The sequence below is a fragment of the Galleria mellonella genome, unplaced genomic scaffold, assembly GCF_026898425.1.
Source record: "Galleria mellonella isolate WM207_F2 unplaced genomic scaffold, CSIRO_AGI_GalMel_v1 utg312, whole genome shotgun sequence".
Classification (NCBI taxonomy): Eukaryota; Metazoa; Arthropoda; class Insecta; order Lepidoptera; family Pyralidae; genus Galleria; species Galleria mellonella.
The window spans coordinates 3,620,317-3,640,731 of NW_026442074.1; the positions used below are offsets into that span (position 1 = coordinate 3,620,317).

A 20,415-nucleotide genomic window follows, 5' to 3' on the forward strand; every position below is an offset into this window, starting at 1 on the left:
TTAATTTATGTTAACCTATTCGTAAATTGTTAATTTAAAGTCCATAATAATACCACACGGTCAATGACATTACTTATTATTAGATACTGTTTTAATTACAATATTCTTGCGTTAAATGTTATTATTATTATCATCTCCATATAGGGACATTTTCATAACAATTAATATAAAAGTGATTTTAAACTTTATGAGTTTAAAGGTAGGATTATAAATACGTTAACTAAACGACCATGTGTGAACATTTATCTTATCACCCACAGATCCCGACTACTTTCTCAACATGACATAAAGTAAAAGTTGAAGAACTTGCCGCACTGTCTTTATTAGTGCTGTATCTCATACCGTTGTGGATATGACTTATTGGTACTTGATATTACACCACTAAATAATATTTTTTTTTTTATTAATTTTAACCAAATAATTAAAGACAAATTGATAGAGGTATTTTTTTTTAATGGGTGATAATGAAACTCGCCTGCGCTATCGGTATACGTTGGCGAGGCACCAGCGAAGGATATCATCCCTCGTCCCTAAAGTATTGGAGACGTTTGAGAGAGTGATATGAAAAGTACATCCATCTAGTAATGACATTATCGCCTTTATCCATTCATGTTTTCAATTAATTACAAATTTTTATTTAATTTCTCTCATAAGCTGTATTAGATTTCATTCCTCCTAACCGATTTTTCAAAAATATTGCCTACATTTTTACTTCTGGTGACAATACAATATGCAGTACTTATTCAAAATGACCGCCGCAACAAAATGGCGGATAGATAATATGTTGTCAACCCTATTAATATGGGTATCAAATAAAATAGCTTGAAGAAACGTTATCTAACGTAACGTAACGATAAAATAAATGACATCATTTGGAAATATTCGCAGCCACAAGATGGTGGATTACATTATAAAGGCATGTTTTTAAAGATGTATAATTTAACGTCTATGCCTTTAACGGATGATTTCAGAAATTTAAATTTTTATATAAACTTATATAATGTACACAGTTTTAATATTTGTTTTTTGTAGAATTTAGAATAAAAAATATATAAATAAACTTTAAGAGTTTTAAAAAGTTTATCTTCTTATAATCAGTATAATGAAATTACTTAAGCACTTGCTAGAAAAATAAAATAAATAATATACACCTCAACGTAATTATTAGCCAAATAAAATCGCCACAAGAGTACAAGGTCAGCGGTCATACTCGTATACCACACAATAAAAAAGAACGGTCATACGGTAACTACCTATTTAAAAAAAGAACTGCCCATAACACTTTACTAAACATGTAGCTTCAATTAAGAAGTGATAACATAAACAATAAATTAGTAGGTAGAATTTATTATTTGGAATTTAATTCACTAAAACAACCAATCTTTATAAAATATACTGGCTGACCTATCAAACGTTGTCACCTACTGATAAAACTATCCTTTCTTTCAAGTCGCAGCAAACAGTACCTACATAAAAAAATAAAACTAAAAACCGACGAATGATCATCGAGTTACAGGATTTTTATATATATATATTTTTTTGTATTAAGATATGTCTTACGCTACAGTGTAAGTGTCAGTCGTGCTTATTAAGCGTTAATCAGACAGAATGCGCACGCGCAACTGTGTGGAACAGGTTAAAATTGACTCATTATGTCCAAATTATAGGAAAACGAATTTGGTGGAATTGTTCACTTTCTACTATTTTCTAAAAATATGGAATAAGTATTTTAATATTTTATGGATACATTTATTCACTATAATCAAATAATACTTCCAACTGTCTCCCTTTGATACAGGATTACCTTATTATCTTTCCGCAAAACCGTTTTCAAAATACTTTCTGAAAAATTATTTTAATTGCGTGTATATTATGCTATATATTCTCCAATGTTATACAATTAAAATTTATATAAGAATCATCAAAATCGATATGTCGATTTTGATTCTTTTGTAATTGTGTATAAGTAGAAATTAAAGAGAAAGGGACAGAAAAGTGTAATAGTTTTCCATGTTTTTACCGTAGGTACTAAGTATATCACAAAACGCTATTTTTCCTTATTGTCCTATTCCATATTTTCTTTCTCATAAAGAAACGATATTGGCTTATTGTGCTATAGATAGATAGATAGATACATTTATTTGCTATCACGCTGACTAGGCGGATTGGTTTACTTCTAATTAACTTTTACCCGCGACTTCGTTCACGTAACCGGTATAATGTCTACCTCCATTCCATACAATGCCCGTACACCAAATTTTATAGTCATTGATTAAGCTGATAAGGATCTAAGAAATAACAAACAAGCAAACTTTTACATTTATAATATTAGGAAGGATTTTCCTCTTATTGCGCTATGTTCCATAAATGTCTTTTAGGGCATCCTGGGAATAAAATAGGATAATAACACTTATTCCTACTCTATTATCATACGATTACTATGAACTATGATGTAAGGGGAAATAAAAAAGAATAGCGGGGTCTAGTGTCCCCATTTTTTTTTTCAGCTGTTAACTGTCTACTGCTGAATATGTCTTCCCCATAAGGGACGTCGCTAGCAATATATTGTCGACCTCGACACAGTACCCATGGGAACCTCATCACAATCATGGTTAATGTTAATGTGAATTCGTTATGTTGGGCCAACTGACCTCATTGCCTTCCTTACTTTTATCTCTCCAGTTTTAACTATGAAGAAATATATCAAGGTAGCACAAACAAGGATCAAATAAAAACAAACTACAAACAGGGAAACCAGAGAAAAGGGATAGTTAATAACGGTGGTGAGCTTTGCAGTAATATATCTTCTTGTCAGATAAATCTCCAAGCAGTCTCTCCTGGGAAGTATCGTGGTTAATTCCTTGTGAATTTGGTGGTAATAGTCCAATTGACCTGACTTCATACTCATCTATCAGCCTTCACTGATATAAGCAAGCCAGGTTACTATTTCATTTGCAACTATTAAAAGAAATCTATCAACAATGTGTATCAGAAAAAAGGTATCAAATATACAAACGATTTTTATGCGACACAAACACACTTAAGTAACAAGGTTCTACATACGTTTACCTTTATTAAAACGGCTCTCATGTGGTACACAATACAGATCAGAATGTCTTTTAAAAGCTGTAAAATAGAAAATGTTTATAACACAATATGCATTGTGTGTTGTTCCCAGGGTGATATCATTCGCTGGAACAGTCGTGAAAGTCGCCTTTCTTAGAAGATTTCAGATGTAGATTCGCTTCAAGTTGTTTTATATCTTTTTAATTTGTTATGTAATTAGTTTTTAGAACAATCGAAAAGTAAATATTAAATTTGATTGTTCCTTTTTAATACTCGTTTCATTAATTTTTCCTTTTGCATTGATAAGGGTCGCTTTCTGCTTAATAATACTTCTATAACAATATTTTGTCTCTTGACCGTATTTTAGGTTTATTATCCAGGGGGGCCTGGCCCCTTAAAAAAAGCGCATTATGTTCTTGTAGGCATATTTTTGTTTATAGCTGTAAGCTTTGCTCCTAATCCTGGAATGAGTACCAGATGTTTGTGCAATGAGCACGCCTCACCCCCACCCCGCCCCTATATGCCTATGATTTTGTCTGGACAAAAGACTGTTTTTGTTTTCGGAACAGAATCAAAAATTATGTAAAATAGCATGCCATACATAAAGGTTACGTTTAACGCAAAAAATCATCAATAAATATATCATGATCTTCATGTCGCCAAATAATTTATCACGAAGAACAATCCACATTCACTGATTCTACAACATATTTGAGATCGTCGCTCTATCTAGGGATAGATCTTTGTACATGGCGTTCGTTCCACGAGGTCGCGACTCGAGAATTTTTCTTCTCCATTATTTTAAGAACCGTCTTATGGCGGGAACACCATCACTTTAATTTACCTTTTAAACTAAGGCAAACTAATAATAATATGATTATTTTATGCATATTGTCTCTTACTTTATGCAGATTTTGTCATATAAGTATATATTCAACTAAATTGAAAGTCCTTTAGAAAATTATAACCTTCTCTAAATCTATTAAACGTGTGCGTCGAAGTGTTACATTAATATATCAAATTACAGATTACACAGCGTAATGACCGAATTGCGTAATAATTCGAAGAATGAAAGAAAGGTGTAATTTCGTTGATGATACGAACTTACTTTTATTACGTTCTTGTGTAAGTTAACGTCTTGCATTTTATGTAACCGTTATTAATATTGTATCTATCTAATATCACAACACAAATTAAGGTTTTACTCTATGGTTACGGAAATATATATATATATATATATATTTTTTATTAAAGATAGAGTGTGTGCTATTGTTGTCGTTACGTGCAGTTACAGCTTTATTCAACCAAAATATGAGAATGTACGGGTAGACATAAAGGCAAAGATTGCGAACACAGATTATGTAGTTAGCTCAAGAATACAAATACATCTTTATTTATTATTATTGTAATAGGCAAACGCGACTGGGTGTTAATTTGTTATCTGTCTTTGCGTCAAATCTTTTTTTTTTTTTAATTTTATTTATGCAACTTAACAACTTCATGTAGTGTAGTAGATATACTATCTGATCATTACAGTTTATTTTTAATAGATAAAGATACAATTATACACCCAACCTCTTAATAATATCCAAAGAAACACGCTATCTACTTAGATAAGTGTATTCAAATATTCATGATGATTGAATATGACCATGGCAGAATTTAAGGCCGGCAGCACACCTGCAATGCCGCTGGTGTTGTGGGTGATCATGGGCGGCGGTGGTCACTTACCATCAGGTGAGCCGCATGCCCGTTTGCCCCCTGTGTTGTAAAAAAAAATTCATCTAAATGGCGTATTTTTTGGGAAAAATATTCAGTTTCATAGAAATTACACTTAAAAAAAAGGATGTGAATAATTTCAGTCTCCCCCTATACATGCTGAAATATGTATACACCTATTTTCGAATTAAGTTGTGGATATAAAGCTACTATCTATATAAATATACCCAAATAAACATTACTCTCAAATTTTCTGCAGTCGGGTAATAAATAAATAAACCATTGTAATTACTTCTCGTTATCCTTGTAAAATATGTCTATAAATAAAATTACTGGTAATCGTCAGTTTCCGCAACCATCTTCGGTGACACAAGGTCAAGGTAAAAAGTCCAGTGTCCTATATTAAACACTATGAATTCCTTTCTTGTACCACTGTTTTCCTTATTCCTGAATAGATAAGAATATTTTTTTACTGCCTTCTTACCGGAGTAATCTAAATGCACAGTCGTTATATCTCTTGGTAGCCAAGAAGGAAATAGGTAACCAGTTTTAATATGTAACTAGATCTAAGTCAGAAACTGCCATAAACAATTAAAGAAGTGTGTAGGTACTTACCTTTAAAATTAATAGTGATTTTTGACTTTGAAGATGGTCTTTTATTTTCAGAAGAAATCTCTCTCTCTCTCTCTCTTTTTTCTCTCTTCCTCTCGGCTATTCCCGTTATGAGGGTCGGCTTTCGTAATTATAGCCCCATTTGTTTCGCCAGCATATGATATTACCAGTTACGCCGAGCTCCTTCATATTCTTCTCGACATTCAACATCTTGGTTGACTGTGGTCTACCTTGTCTTCTCTTTATTATAGCCATGAAAAGGCATTTCTCTACAACGTGGCAATTGGGTTGCGTATTCTTATGTACCACCTTGGCTTGGACTGTACAATTTCATTTGCGATAGGCGCAACCTTAAAACTATCTCGTATACCATATAAACGTTGCACACTTTATCTCTAAGAGTAATTCCACCCGCGAATTGGCAAAATGCGTATTTCAATGGTATAAAATTATTATTTTTTCTTTCTTTCTTTATTCTTTATTGTACACAAAAAGTTATTGAAATAGAAAGAACAAACATAATAGTGCACAAAGACGAAATTATCTATAAAAGAGATTTCTTCCAGCAAACCCAATATGAGAAAAACTGACAGTTTATTACTTGTTCTTCAAAAGGGGGGTAAAGAGGTTTCTTCAGGCTCAGCAACGCGCGCGTAATACCTCTAGTATTGCAGGCGTTCATAGGCTACGGTTACCGCTTACCATCAGGTGGGCCGTATGCTTGTTTGCCACCTCAGCGGTATAAAAAAAAGTTACAGTCATACATGTGTACCAATCGACTTAAAACTTTCATAATTTTTCTTTTCCAAAAACAGAGCAAGATATTAGGGCCTTATTTATTTTCTGATTCGCAAAATGTATTCAATAGAGTAGTGTCTGTAGGCACAGTAAATGTATACATACCTGCTAGTTTGGACCGATGGCCAATTCTCAAGTACCAAGTGCAGACACATCAAAATAGTATACACTTCACTTAGTCTGAGAGTTGATTTTTACGTATGTTGTACGGAATATTGTTAAAAAATTTGAATTAATATTACCAGACACTTTCTGAAGGCAGTAATTATCGTTGGACGCTTTAAAGATCGAAAGGAAAAAATCACAATTTTACTTGTAGTCTGAGACTCAATTTTTGTATCTACATATATTTAGGGGCTATTTCTATACTTTTTAGTAAGTTGCCAGACCAATTAAAGTGGCCAAACATCCCTTATCCACATTAAAAATGTCACTGTGTGTACTATATAATCTTCTTGAGTTTTTGCGTACAATAATTACGTATTAATAAAAATAACTTAATAAGTACGTTAATAAAAGCCATTAAAAGACTATATTATTCTCAATGTCGTGTATAATATAGTATATGTCATATATGTGTAAGTATATTTGTGATTTATATATATTTATTCGTTTACATATGTATTTCAGTAAGTATGTATATCAATAATTACTAGTACCGCTTTCGAGTATTCTGACACTTCTCTATGGTTGACTGGGAGAAAATGCTTTTAGCATTAATTCCGCCATGTACACATATGTGTACTAATAAATAAATAAATAAAATATTACAATCCATTACAGTATATTATTTAAATAAACAGGTGATTATTACAAACAAAGTCTGGCAATTACAAACAATTGTCCGTCTGATGCACCGACACTAGAGCACTTTTGTTGTAATTATGCGAACCGTTGTCGCAGTGAAAATTCATTGGACAATGTCGTCTCTGGGAAACTCCTGAGATCGTTTCGTAGATATATTTTAAAGAAACCATTTTAATATTTCCGCGTCTCTTGTGTACGTACAATTAAGTTATTATAGTGACGTTTTCATGTTGGTTCGAGTGAATTAAATACACGGTTCATATCTTGGGTGGATCAATTCTCGGATTGTATTTCTCTGAAGACAAAATTCTGAGGGAATCAAATCCGGTTATTTTAATTCAAAAACTAAACTACTGAACCGATTTCGATTATTTTGTTATGAGACCAGTAGGAAAATATATCGTTTTAGATTTAAAATGAATTTTCTAAATCGATCTATAAATAACGAGGCTATGAAATAACGAACATAAAAAATACAATTGAATTGAGACCCTACTTTTTAAATATGCTTGGGCACCTGTATTCCATTCGTATTTTTGCCATCAAATGTCTGTACTTGCATGGATATATTTCAGTACGTACTTATTGTGGAATATAGCAGTGAAATTCTAGGTTACGCTGTGTACTGTTTACAGGCGACGATTACCTCTTCCCATCAGATGATCCATCAACTTATTTAATATTACAATTTATTTTTTATAATACAAATGTGGTGAAAAGTATACAGCTCGTCTAATGATGAACGGTCATTTTGAATAGTTGCACAAAAATATTACAACAATTTATTTTTAATTACTAATTTAAGGATTTATTGCGCATGTATGCGCAATCTGGTCTCATTTGCGCACCTCGATTTCGTGGGTGCCACTCGGAAATGCACTAGATATTATGTAAAATGATTCAGAATCTCACACGATCATTGTTTTAGAAACACCTGGAAAAGAGGTCTGTGTAGTAAACGACAAGCGATTTAGAGATATATAATTAAAAATTCAAGATTAGGTAATTAAGAACAAACTAGTCTTTACCCGCGACTTCTGTATGATCGGGTATATTGTTGAATGAATATAAAAAGTTGCCTATGTTCTTCTTCAATGTAAATAGTATCGTAACGATTGATTGACACATTAAGATGCCAAGACGTAACAAATAAACAAACAAACTCGCTTTCATATTTATAATAAGGATATAAAAGGTATACACTTGATATAAAAACGGTTTAAAGATTGTTAATAAATATACTAACAGTATAATAAAAAAAAGTTTGTATTTAATGTATTAGGAATTTTTGTATGAAGACACGTTTACCATTTCTACACTAACACTAACCCCTTTATTCATAAAAAAAAAAAACCTACAAACCTATTTTAACTATTACATTGTTTTGTCCCTTTCTTTCAAATTAGAAATTTACTAAAACGAAAAACAAAACAGTTGAATAGCTAAAATAGGTTTATGAATACGGGAGTAGATCTTTTAAATGTATGATAATGAAATAAAAGCCTGCTCAGCTTAAGCAGGGTATTGGTATACTTTAGTGAGGTGCCACCATAACATGATAGATGAGAATGAAAGTAAGTCTGTTAGCATTATTAATTCATAATACGGATGTTATTAGTGGTTTGATAATCCGATATAATAGTCCGAAATTATTAAAATCTTGACAAGTTTAATTAATCTGAAAGGTGAGATGAGACCTAGTAATATACTTTGATACGTCGACCTCTGTCCCATTCGTGTTTCAACCGTAAAGCAGTTGTAATTGAATGGCCGTGTTTCGGTTTAAAGGGTGGGATATGGCGTGGATTTACAGGGTACAGAAGAATAACACCTGAGTCCTCAGGAATGACAACGCATGGGGGGTATTATGGGTGAAACAGTATACTCTGTTATGTCCATGGTATTGCTCATACCACTTTCCATCAGGTGGGCCGTCAGCTTGTTTGCCATTTTAAGTTATATAAAAAAATGGAGTCACGATAAACTTGATTTAATCCATCGTGAATCTATTCTTGTTCTCTCACTGGACTTGATTCCTCATCTACCTTCTAAATGTATTGTATTATATTGTATTAGCCGTCTGTCCACTGCTGAACATAGGATTCCCCTTTGGGGAGTTTTGCCAGCAGTTGCCACACTTAGCAGGGTTGGTGTTGTTTTAAGAGGGACGCTGCTGTCCATCTCACGATCATTAAATCCCCTTGGTGCCACGACACCCATGGGACAATAAAGGGTGGTCCGTACTATGTCGAGACCACACAGCGTTACCATACCAATGTCACCCGATAAAAACTCTCATCGCTTATAACTTAAACGCCACCCAATATAAATAATTACACACCTGTACACGGAAGAGCTATGTTTTTACCACGACCGACGCACGTTACGACAAAATCTATTGTTTTATCACTTGATAATGCAGACAAAAATTGCTCCTAACGATAAGCTCTAAATGACAGACGACTTAATATTATCCATAGGTTTTGCAATAATTACTAAAAAAAAAACAATTATTGTAATAATTATAATATTGTTTTCTCACTATGATTATTTCTTTTGATTGTTTGCATCTATAATAAGTTTACTATTGTAATCTTTTGGAGTAAACAATAAAGAGTATCTATCTATCTATCCATCTAATATATCATCATATCGGTCGTTAACTATCCGCTGCTGTGCATAAGCCTCCCCTTATTGGAAGGTTTTGCCAGTATTTGTCACGCTTGGCAGGTTAGTTGGCAATCGCAGTTAGGCTTTGGTGATTTGCCTAGCCCCTTTACCATTGAGCTCTTTTAGTCGCCTCTTTAAATACCCATGGGGAAGGAAATGGTTGCCTATTCTATGGCGGAACCACATGACTTATCAGCTTCTATAGATGATATGTATATGAGAAATACAATAGAATAATTTCTACACATGTACACCATATTTTTTCCTTTTTTTTATAGAACAGAATGGCAAACAAGCTGACGGCCCACCTGATGGAAAGTGGTAACCGTCGCCTATAGATACGAGCAGTACCATGGACATAACAGAGTATACTGTTTCACCCATGATACCCCCCATGCGTTGCCATTTCTGAGGACTCAGGTGTTATTCCTTTGTACCCTGTAAATTCACGCCATATCCCACCCTTCAAACCGAAACACACCCTTGCAAATACAACTGCTTTACGGTTGAAACACGAATGGGACAGAGGTACCCAAGCAAACGATTTTTGTACAGTCTCCCTCTGGTATTATATCGTATTAATAAAGTCACTAACGTCCATCCATATCATCATCATATTAGCCTTTAACTAACTACTGCTGAACATAAGTCTCCCCTTTGGGGGTTTTACCAGTAGTTGCCACGATTGGCAAACGGGTTGGCAATCACAATTAGGCCTTGGTGATGTTTCAAGAGGGACGCTGTTGGCCATCCCTCGACCATTGAGTTCCTTTAGTCGCCTATTACGACAATCACAGGAAAGAAGGGGGAAAGGGATTGTTAGTAATGGAGACAGATAATCCCATTGCTAACAACATACCTAACCAGGTCGACCGCCTCGCGGTTCCCCCTGGAAACTATCATGGTTAATTCCTGATGAATTCATCATGATGGGCCAACTGGCCTGTTTTCATTCTCATCTATCACCCTTCTCTGGTGCTCCGCCAGCGTAATCCATTAGCGCAGGCGGGGTTACCATATCATTTTTACTCATCAAAAAAAAATCATAGGAAAGGAAAAAGTGGTCCATTATACGCCGAGATCACGGCATGGATAATATATTGATGACAATATAAATTTAAGTCTTTATTGATTTTTAACTAACTTTTACTCGCGACTTCATCTGCGTAACGTGGGATGTTCACTGTCTGGGATAAAATGTAAGCTATGTCCTTCTCCATCACATATAGTAATGTACTTATTTATATAAAATTTCATAGTGATTGGTTACTTAAACCGCTAAAGCGCTAAGAGGTAACAAAAAAATATTTTAATTTTTATAATACTTGTAAAGGTACAAATGTATAAAAAAATAGTTAAATAGGATTTTGTAAAAATGAAAAAAGTATTAAAAAGAAACCAACGTTTTATTTTTATGCGACAATTACCTAACAAACAGACTAACGTCGACCATAAAATGATTGAGTTCACTTCCAATGCTTAATTTTAGTTACTATAGTGAATTTTTTTTTTCTATAACCAGTTTTGGCGAAAAATTCTCAATGCATAAACTTTTTGAGTTACAATTTTATTGTTGTACCTAAATATAAACATTCTATACCTACTATATGTATAAGTAAATATGTTATGACTTGTAACGTCTAGATATTTTACAAAACATTTATTATTGACAAACTTTTCAAAGACGCCCTATGCAGTATAATAATCGCAAACAATATCTCGATGATTGATTGGCCAACCACAACCTTCGTATTCATCAAAAGATTGTGTTAATTCATTGTCTAATGTATTTCGAATCATGAATTCTTGTTGTTGAAACTTCGCCTTTCTTTTGCACTAATTCTAAAAGAAAGCCAGTGAAAGTGATATAATTGTAACACCCATTCAATTTTAAAGGTTTAAGTAAATTGTTCAAAATGATGTATTTAATGGATGTAGTATTAAATTGAGTCTAGCTGTTAACACGTGAAGTCGATAGAGTAAATTACATATATTTGATTTGAAGGCGATAACTGAATTGACTCGTTCGACACGATTTCGCTCTATTTGTGTTATCAATAAAAGTAGTGGTAGGTACATGGAAAAACTTGAATACGTACACATAGTTAGATACATGTTGTATTGTGACTATCTACTATATTTAAATAAATTTGGTTATTGAATATGCTAACAAATTTCTTGTAATCGAATTACATAACCTCCATTTTTGAAGTAATTTAACATCAAATCTAGTTTAAAAAGAAATAAATGGAATTATAATTTATACAAGTAATGTATACTTAAAATTAATAAAATAGACAACGATTTCATTATTTTAAAAATATCAAATTCCCTATTATTACAAAATTTTACGTGAAGTTATAATGCAGTCTTTTTTGTTACAGATTAACAATGACGGTGAAAAAAACAAATCGTTCCGGTGGCCTCGCCGCAATAGTGGCGAGACAGAAGCTCCACAATGCTAACCAGCAGCTTGACATCATGGCCATCACAAAACCTCTGCCGCAGCAGAACTACAACATTATTGTAGGCTTCAATGAGAAAGATCAACTACAACTGCTTAATAAAGAGGAAACTAATGAAGATGATAAACAAAAATTAATCAAAGACTACACTGAACTCAAAGCCAGCAAATATGAGAATATCTCCATAGACGACATAACGAATTGTGCAAATATCGAGAGCTATCCAAATTGTGAGAAAACTCTAGTCTTTTACATAACCAAAAATCTTAATAAAGAGGCGATAGCTCTAAAATTCGAAAACGAACAAGATTTCAAAAGGATATACTTCACATATAAGTATTTTAAAATGCGAAATCGCTTGACGAAAAACACAAATAACTATTCTACTGGCGATAGTTTGTTTTCTAAGAAGAAAACGTACGATTTGTTTAAAAATAGAAAAAATAGTGTTGATGATTACAGTCTATACGATAAAGGGCGGGCAAATTTTGATTTGATGCAAACAACTGATAATGATGGAGTAACTCATATATCTGTACAACATAAAGGACTAAATTCTCGTTTCGATCAACCCATGAGTCTGATTGGAATAAGAAGTGACATAGCTGATGCTGGTGAAATAGACAGTATAATATACACTGACACAGAAATTCCTACGAAACCCGAGAGGAAAAGACTGTTTCATAAAAAGACAAAGGCGCCACCTCCTCCTTTGATTATGAAAGAAACTCAGCCCAAAGTACTTAAGGGTGAATTTGTAAGAGTAAATGTTGATAGATCACCAGATGTGATCCCAAGGGACAATAGACTGAATAAAATACCAGATATTCTTATGTTTAGAGAGAATAAACCAAAATGGAGTAGTCCAACCAGCAATTTGTGGTCAGCGAGCAATAAAGGTGAGTTAAAGACTTGTTATATTGTTTAATGAATTCAGCTTATATAATTTGGTTACAAATATGCGTAATATGAAAAAAAATGTATGAATTGTAAACATTCTATATTATGTAGAGCACTAACTAAAGCCATCTAGAACTCAGTAATAAGATATTGTTAAGGTAATTTTAAAAAAGAAACATTAGTAACTTTTTGCATTTTGTTTAAAAATTTAATTCCAAATTACATATAATGTAATAATTAACATTTAAATACATAATAAATCTTAAAACAATCATATAAGTTTCCAATAGCATGAAATATAATAACATAATAGTGAGGAATTAAATAACATACGTAAACATAATTTGTAGCAAAATGCTTAGGTGCAATTTAAAAACTATATAATTCAAGAGAATAAATGAAGAAAACGAAACAATAAGACATGAACTTTCAAATGGTCCTACTACCGTCCTAGCTTCTGTAATATCAAAAACAATAGGTATTGAAGTAGTTTTAAATAGTTAATAAATTATCTAACCGATCACCGCATATAAATTTAATGACCCATTGTCATATTTAATTAATGTTTTTACATTAAATATGTTCGTATGTTTTTAAAATACTATTCATATTTTCTTTAATGTACTAGTAAAGGTTACTTTTAGCTGGAGTTAAGCAGGCAAATTTTAGAAATTCTAAATTAGTCTTAAATTAGAAAAAATCATCATCGTCATCATCTCAGCCATTATCTGTCCACTGTAGAACATAGACCTTCCCCATAAACTACCATAAGGAACTTAGAAGAATACTTGTTTAAGCTTTCTAAACACAAGCACTACAAATTTTTAATCGGGAAATTGAAGGAAGCTGAGTTTTGCACTCTAGTTAAAAATTTATACTTAGGTATTGAAACTCTTTAAATGAAAAATATATGACAATGTGGCGGTAAAATTACAGACTATGGAAGCATTTATTTATTTAAATTTTATAGACAAATAAAATTTGGTTCAAAAGGCTTACTCTAAGGACTTAATACTATACGCATTCTCTACTAGTCAACCTTTAACTTTTAAACTTTTTAGGCATAACAACATAGTCCTCATGAATAACAGTATATGAGGGGTGCCATGGGTATTAAAGATTATTCTGTAATGTCAGTCGTACTGTTCATGTACATAGTTCTCGTTCCTTCAAGTGAGCTGTCAGTTCGTTTGACATGCTAAGTATCATAAAGAAAACATATGAAATAAAAACAAATGCGAAATGATTACAACACTAATCGCAAACAGATTATGATCTTAATAGTTCAAAACGTCTTCGCGTGCATTTAAAATACGCAACCTTGGAAACAGGTGTAGGATTTTCATCGCAAATCAATTTAACGGTTTTACTAAATACCTCGTCTAAAATGTATCAGTACCAAGGCCACGACGGTCATTGCGTAACGGTCATTCACATGGTCCAGTAAACAATGGCTGCTTTGCATGGACGTCAAGCTGCGTCATTATGCTTATACACGACTCGTCTTGTATAGATTATGCTGGACATATTGATCGGGATTTTAGAGACTTGCACTAGCTTTTTCCACCTGCCAGTAGTGACTAAGCTTGGCAGGCGGATTGACAACCGCAGTTAAGTTTTTGGTAATCTTAGCGAGGACGGGACGCCTTAAATACTGTACCGCAAACCATAAAAAAAGACCATTTCTCTCTCGACTATTAATTTCCCCTAGCTATCTCTTACGACACCCATGGGAAAGAAAGAAGTAGCCAATTCTGTGCCTGGACCACACGGCACCCGAACATCTTATTCCTGATATTCTTGATCTAAGATAATCGAACTCAAATAATTTTTAAATAATGAGATCTGTTAGTCAGATTTTAATAAACCTGTTAACTTATAGCGTACTCATTTTAGCGCTTTAGATATTTATCCAGCTACCGGTCCTAGTTCGAGAACTGCTAATAAACCTCTCATAATAGCTGATTGCAGTAATTCGTTTGCAAATCACCGTATAGTCGGTGCAGCGCTTCTGCAAGACTTATTGAATGACAACAATAGGAAATAATCATGAAATATTTCATCTAAGCAATAACAACAACAATGGTCAGCGTGATATTACAAGGTATAAGGCGCTTGTGCAATACGACACCTACCATTCACCCAGGAAAAGCTAGAAATATTGTCTAGACACAATGAAAATACTTTTGTATCTAATGTTTCTTTCAGAGCTTAGGTTATAATGAGATATAATTTGATAATAAATTTTAATGTGCGGAGCAAATTACTGTCTTGATTTTAAACGGAGAAAATAGCACAAATTATTACAAGTAAAATATTAAAAATAAAATTAATAAATGTGCTCGCAATTATAATCTGTGATGGAATAGTCCAAGCCATTTGTAGACTGTTGTCGTTGCGGTGAACGTAACGTTTTACATATGCACATTTTGTTGAGCACAGGATCCAGGGTTGCAGCGAGTTTATTGCAGTAACATGAATTAATTTGGTTTGTAATCTTTGAAAATTTACTAGAATTATTAAAAGTGACATAAAAAAATTTTGTTTCGGCCAGTTTCCAATTCAAGATTTTTGATGTTTATAAATCGAGGTAGTACATCACTGGGCCTGACGCTCTAGTCTGTGTACCTGATCATGATCTTGACTATGACATATCGTGGTATCATACATTAATACCAATAATACATTTATTATTTAAAAGACGGTTGACGTCAGGCCGTGTCAGGTGGCCGGTCGTAAAATTAAAAAACCAAATCTTTTTGTAATATGGATAAAATCATATTACGCCGACCCCAAATGATTGGAATAAGGGTAGGAAGATGATGATTTAAGTAGAAACAATCTAGTGTGTAGCACAAACTACAGATAAGTATTTAGCGCTATTGCGTCTATTGACAGTTTTATAGGTTTTTTAATTCAAGTAGAGTTTGTTCTACAAAAACAATATTAGGAATTTCAAAATTTAAAATAGAAGGTATTATTGTTTTATATTTCAAATCTCGTTCTTATCCCTATTTATTTCGAGTACCAGTCAGTCCAAAGTGTTCTACAGTATCGACCTCATACAAATTTTATCAAAATTGTTTTTATTGGTCGAAAATTTAAAATTAGTGTTCTAAGAAATTCTTGATTCATACCTGTGAAAGCACTATTGGTCATACGAGTATATGCCTATAACTTTTGACAATATTGTGTTGAAACGACGCTGGACGGATGTTTGCTCAACTCTCACTGCGGTTTTGTTGAGAGTGTTAAGTTTTAAAAAGGGAAATTCACATCCTATACTTTATTTGCACAGTTATATTAACGAACTATATATACCCCGCGGTTTTGTGTGAATTATAATAGAGATTAAATCTGTATAGTTACCAAATTCAATAAAAAATTGTTAAAATATTTAAATATTATTGTATAACATTATCTAAACGTACAAGTCCTCACATAAAAAAAAATTGTTCCTTACAGAATTATTCGGCTTAGTAAATTAGAATATAAGTTAATTTGTTATTTTGTCCAACAAAGATGAATGTGTAATATATATGTATATTTATATTAAGAGAAGATTTGCACGCCGTTTATGGTAAAATATGGAGGCGTAATAACCTATTAATGTAACATCTGTAATACCCATATTTGAGCAAATAAATTATATTATTATTATTATTATTATGTCCAACAAAGATGATTATTACAAATTTTCTTATATCGTTTCCAAAAAAAAAAAAAAAAGCAATATAATACTAAAGAAGTTAAAAATATTTTATAAAATCAAAAATATTTTCACAATGCAATATCTTGCGAAGTACATAGAGCGGAATATTGTTTGTAGAGAAAAAAAAATTAAACTGTTTTTTGTTGAAGATAGCAGGAGAAAAAAGCGACTGTAATCGCCATATAATATGGACCAACACACATACGTTATTAAATACAGAAAAAATGCTCAAGAATTTAATTTTAACAAAACCTGAGTTAAAAATGGTAGGAATATTATAATTTTATGCAACTTAGTATGGCAAACAAGCTGATGGCCCACCTGATGGAAAGTGGTAACCGTCGCCTAAAGACATGAACAGTACCATGGACAATACAGAGTATACTGTTTCGCCTAGGTACCTCCCGTATGCGTTGCCATTCCTGAGGACTCAGGTGTTATTCCTCTGTACCCTGTAAATTCACGCCATATCCCACCCTTCAAATCGAAACACTGGCATGCAAATACACCTGCAACTGTAACAGGGTACACCTGTAAATAATAATTATGTTCTATACCTATTAGTTGTATAACGAGTAGGTAAGTATAGCTTATATTTGTGAATCTCATCATCGGCTACATAATTAATGCATAGCACACTACCGCCACCATGTTTTGCATTGTGTTGCACTGATGACATTTTTGCATCAGTCGCCCGATTGATGTCGGACAAGTGATGTAACCGTGATGCAACTTTTGGCATAAATAGGTACGAGATTTATTCTAAGAGTATCAGAAAGACTCGTAATACTTTTGAGCATCTTCAAAAAGATTCTAAATTAGCCTCTATTTTTTAACCGACTTCAAAAAGAAGGAGTTTCTTAATTCGGTTGTTCATTTTTATGTTCATGAGGTAAATCTCATAACTCTGTTAACTGCAAAACGACAAACTTTTTTTTAAGAAAAAGGATAAACTTACATATTGGTCCCATATAAGTTTTATCAAAATTGGTTCAGTAATATAGTTTCCTGTTCTAATATGCTTTTTTAAGTCTAAAATTTGTTTGATATCTCTCATTGCCACAGTGCTTATAATATCATTATTATATCAGACTTTCGACTGCTAAATATAGGCTTCTTCCATTGGGGAATTTTGCCAGTAATTGCTACGCTTTTTTTTCTTTTTTTTTTATACAACTTTGAATGGCAAACTAGCTGACAGCCCACTTGATGGAAAGTGGTAACCGTCACCTATAGACATAAGCAGTACCATGGACATAACAGAGTATACTGTTTCTCCCATAATACCCCCATGCGTTGCCATTCCTGAGGACTCAGGTGTTATTCCTTTGTACCCAGTAAATTCACGCCATATCCCACCCTTTAAACCGAAACACAGCCATGCAAACACAACTGCTTCACGGTTAAAACACTAATGGGACAGAGGTATCCAAGCAATCGACTTTTGTACAAAGTCTCCCTCTGGCAGATGGGCTGGCAACTGCAGTCAGGATTTAATGTTTTAAAAGGGACTCTACCATTAAGTTCCCACAGTTGCCTCTTACTACCCCCAAGGGAAAAAGAAGGAAGGGGAATGGAAGGAGTGGCCCATTCTCTGCCGGGACCACACAGAAATGTGTACGAGACTTGATTTTGTTTCTCAGTCTCTCTTCTCAGTCTAGAAGCTCTTAAAAGGGCGCCGCTCTTAGAAATTGTTATAAAAACAAACCATATTTTATATTCATACATAGTTACTTTTATAGTAATTCACTCGGGTGACCTAGTTCATAAATTATTTCAAAAACTATGTACCAGTACGTGCCTACAGACAGATAGACCGTTGTTCGACCGTAAATCTCTAATGCAAATAGTGACATCTTCGCATTGCGCAATACCAGTGGGCGGCCCACACATCTCCTTCAACTGTGATGTATGTAATGTACTTGTAGACTAAGATCCCGCGCTGAATTCTGCATCTATAAAAGATTTTTAACTCGAATGAGTGAAGTGCTTTATATTATTCTCAATTTCGTGTATAATATAGTATATGTCATATATGTGTGTAAGTATATTTGTTATTTATATATATTTATTCGTGTATATATGTAATTTTAGTATGTATGTATATCAATAATTAGTAGTACCGCATTCGAGTATTCTGACACTTCCCTATGGTTGACTGGGAGAGAATGATTTTAGCATTAAGTCCGCCATGTACACATATTTATACTAATGAATAAATAAATAAATAAATGATTGAGAGATGATTTAAAATATTAAATATTATATAGGTTTCATTAAAAGGAACCAATTCCCGGTTCGAGACCATCATTTAAACAAAACTTTTTTGTTGTCATTCTTAAGGGCTTGTACCTTCTTTAGGTATATCCACTTTATTGTATCCTGAACTCATTTCTCAGATAAGATTTTATCTACTTTTCCTACTCATTGAAAGAGAGGAATTAATGGGTATCAATAGTTTATCTGATTTGGGTTTAGCTAATATACAATAAATAAGACCAATATTTAATTTATTTAGGTGAAAATGGCGCATATTTTTTTTCTTTTCATCGTTTTATATGACACTCTAACCGTTTATATTGCACATCATTGATGGTATCACAAACTTGACAATAGGGCGACCAAGACTTTCTCACCATAAAACAAAACTTTAGATGCGGACAACCCATACTTGCAGCCATTTTCCATAGCTTACCGTGTAGAGAAAAAATAAACTTCCATTTGGTTTAAATCTTATCAAAAAGCATTGTTTTTAAACAGTTCTACTAAAATTTTTACAATCAGCTGATGATATGTAGTTCATCTGACAACCCTTTTTTAACTTGAGGAAATCCTCCTCAATACCGTCCAATAATCACGTGTCAACCATATGTTGCAGCCAATTGAGAGCAAGCAAACCGAGTGCATTGTATTTATTTTTCTCATCTTTAATTGAATCAAACAGTAAAAAGTTTAATACCTGCAGAATTAAGCGGCGAGATCTTAGGCTATTACACAGACGTTTCAGATTGACAACCGCTAGTTGATATTGGACCTTTTCGAGACATGAAGAAGCTCACCATAATATAGTCTACTTGATAACTGTTCTACTAGATTGATTTTTTTTTTATATAATATGAAATGACAAATAAATTGATCGCCCACCTGATGGAAAGCGGTAACCGACGCCCACAGACATGAACAGCACTATGGACGTGACAGAATAACCCTTGGAAACTATTACGGTTAATTCATTACGATAGGCTAACTACTCGTAGCCTGGAGTTTACTATAAAATGAAATTCCGAATTTTTGGCTTTACTTTCATGTTTTGTTTATACCATAATTGATCCAGTTAATGGAACTTAACATTTCGTTCGTCATAAATCCTGCCATAAAAGTTCAAAAGAAAGGTATTTAAATTTTTTTAATATTTTTAAACGGTTTCTTATATACGAGGTCTGTCCGGAAAGTTCGTATAAAAGTGTTCTGGAATGCTTAGAGGGTTTGAGGCCAGGTAGCGCAGGACCCCTTCCTTATGTCCCTAACAATGCTTCAGTTCTGGTCTGACCGCCGTGAAAGAGAGGAATTAATGGCTTGTATCTGTGAAGTTACCTAATATACAATAACGAAACCCCGTCGGCATGGAGCCCGCATATTTTTTTTTTGTTTTATATCCGTTGAAGA

At 33.2% G+C, this 20,415-nt stretch overlaps 1 protein-coding gene across 2 annotated transcripts in view; it reads left to right on the top strand.

Moving 5' to 3' along the window:
• LOC113516349 (uncharacterized) overlaps positions 1 to 20,415 on the top strand; it is a 130,706-nt gene that overhangs the window by 95,325 nt on the left and 14,966 nt on the right. For both annotated transcript variants that reach the window (XM_052895913.1, XM_052895914.1), the window contains one exon: positions 12,057 to 13,036. In XM_052895913.1, coding sequence (XP_052751873.1) covers positions 12,057 to 13,036 — 980 coding nt within the window. The remainder of the gene's footprint in view (positions 1 to 12,056; positions 13,037 to 20,415) is intronic.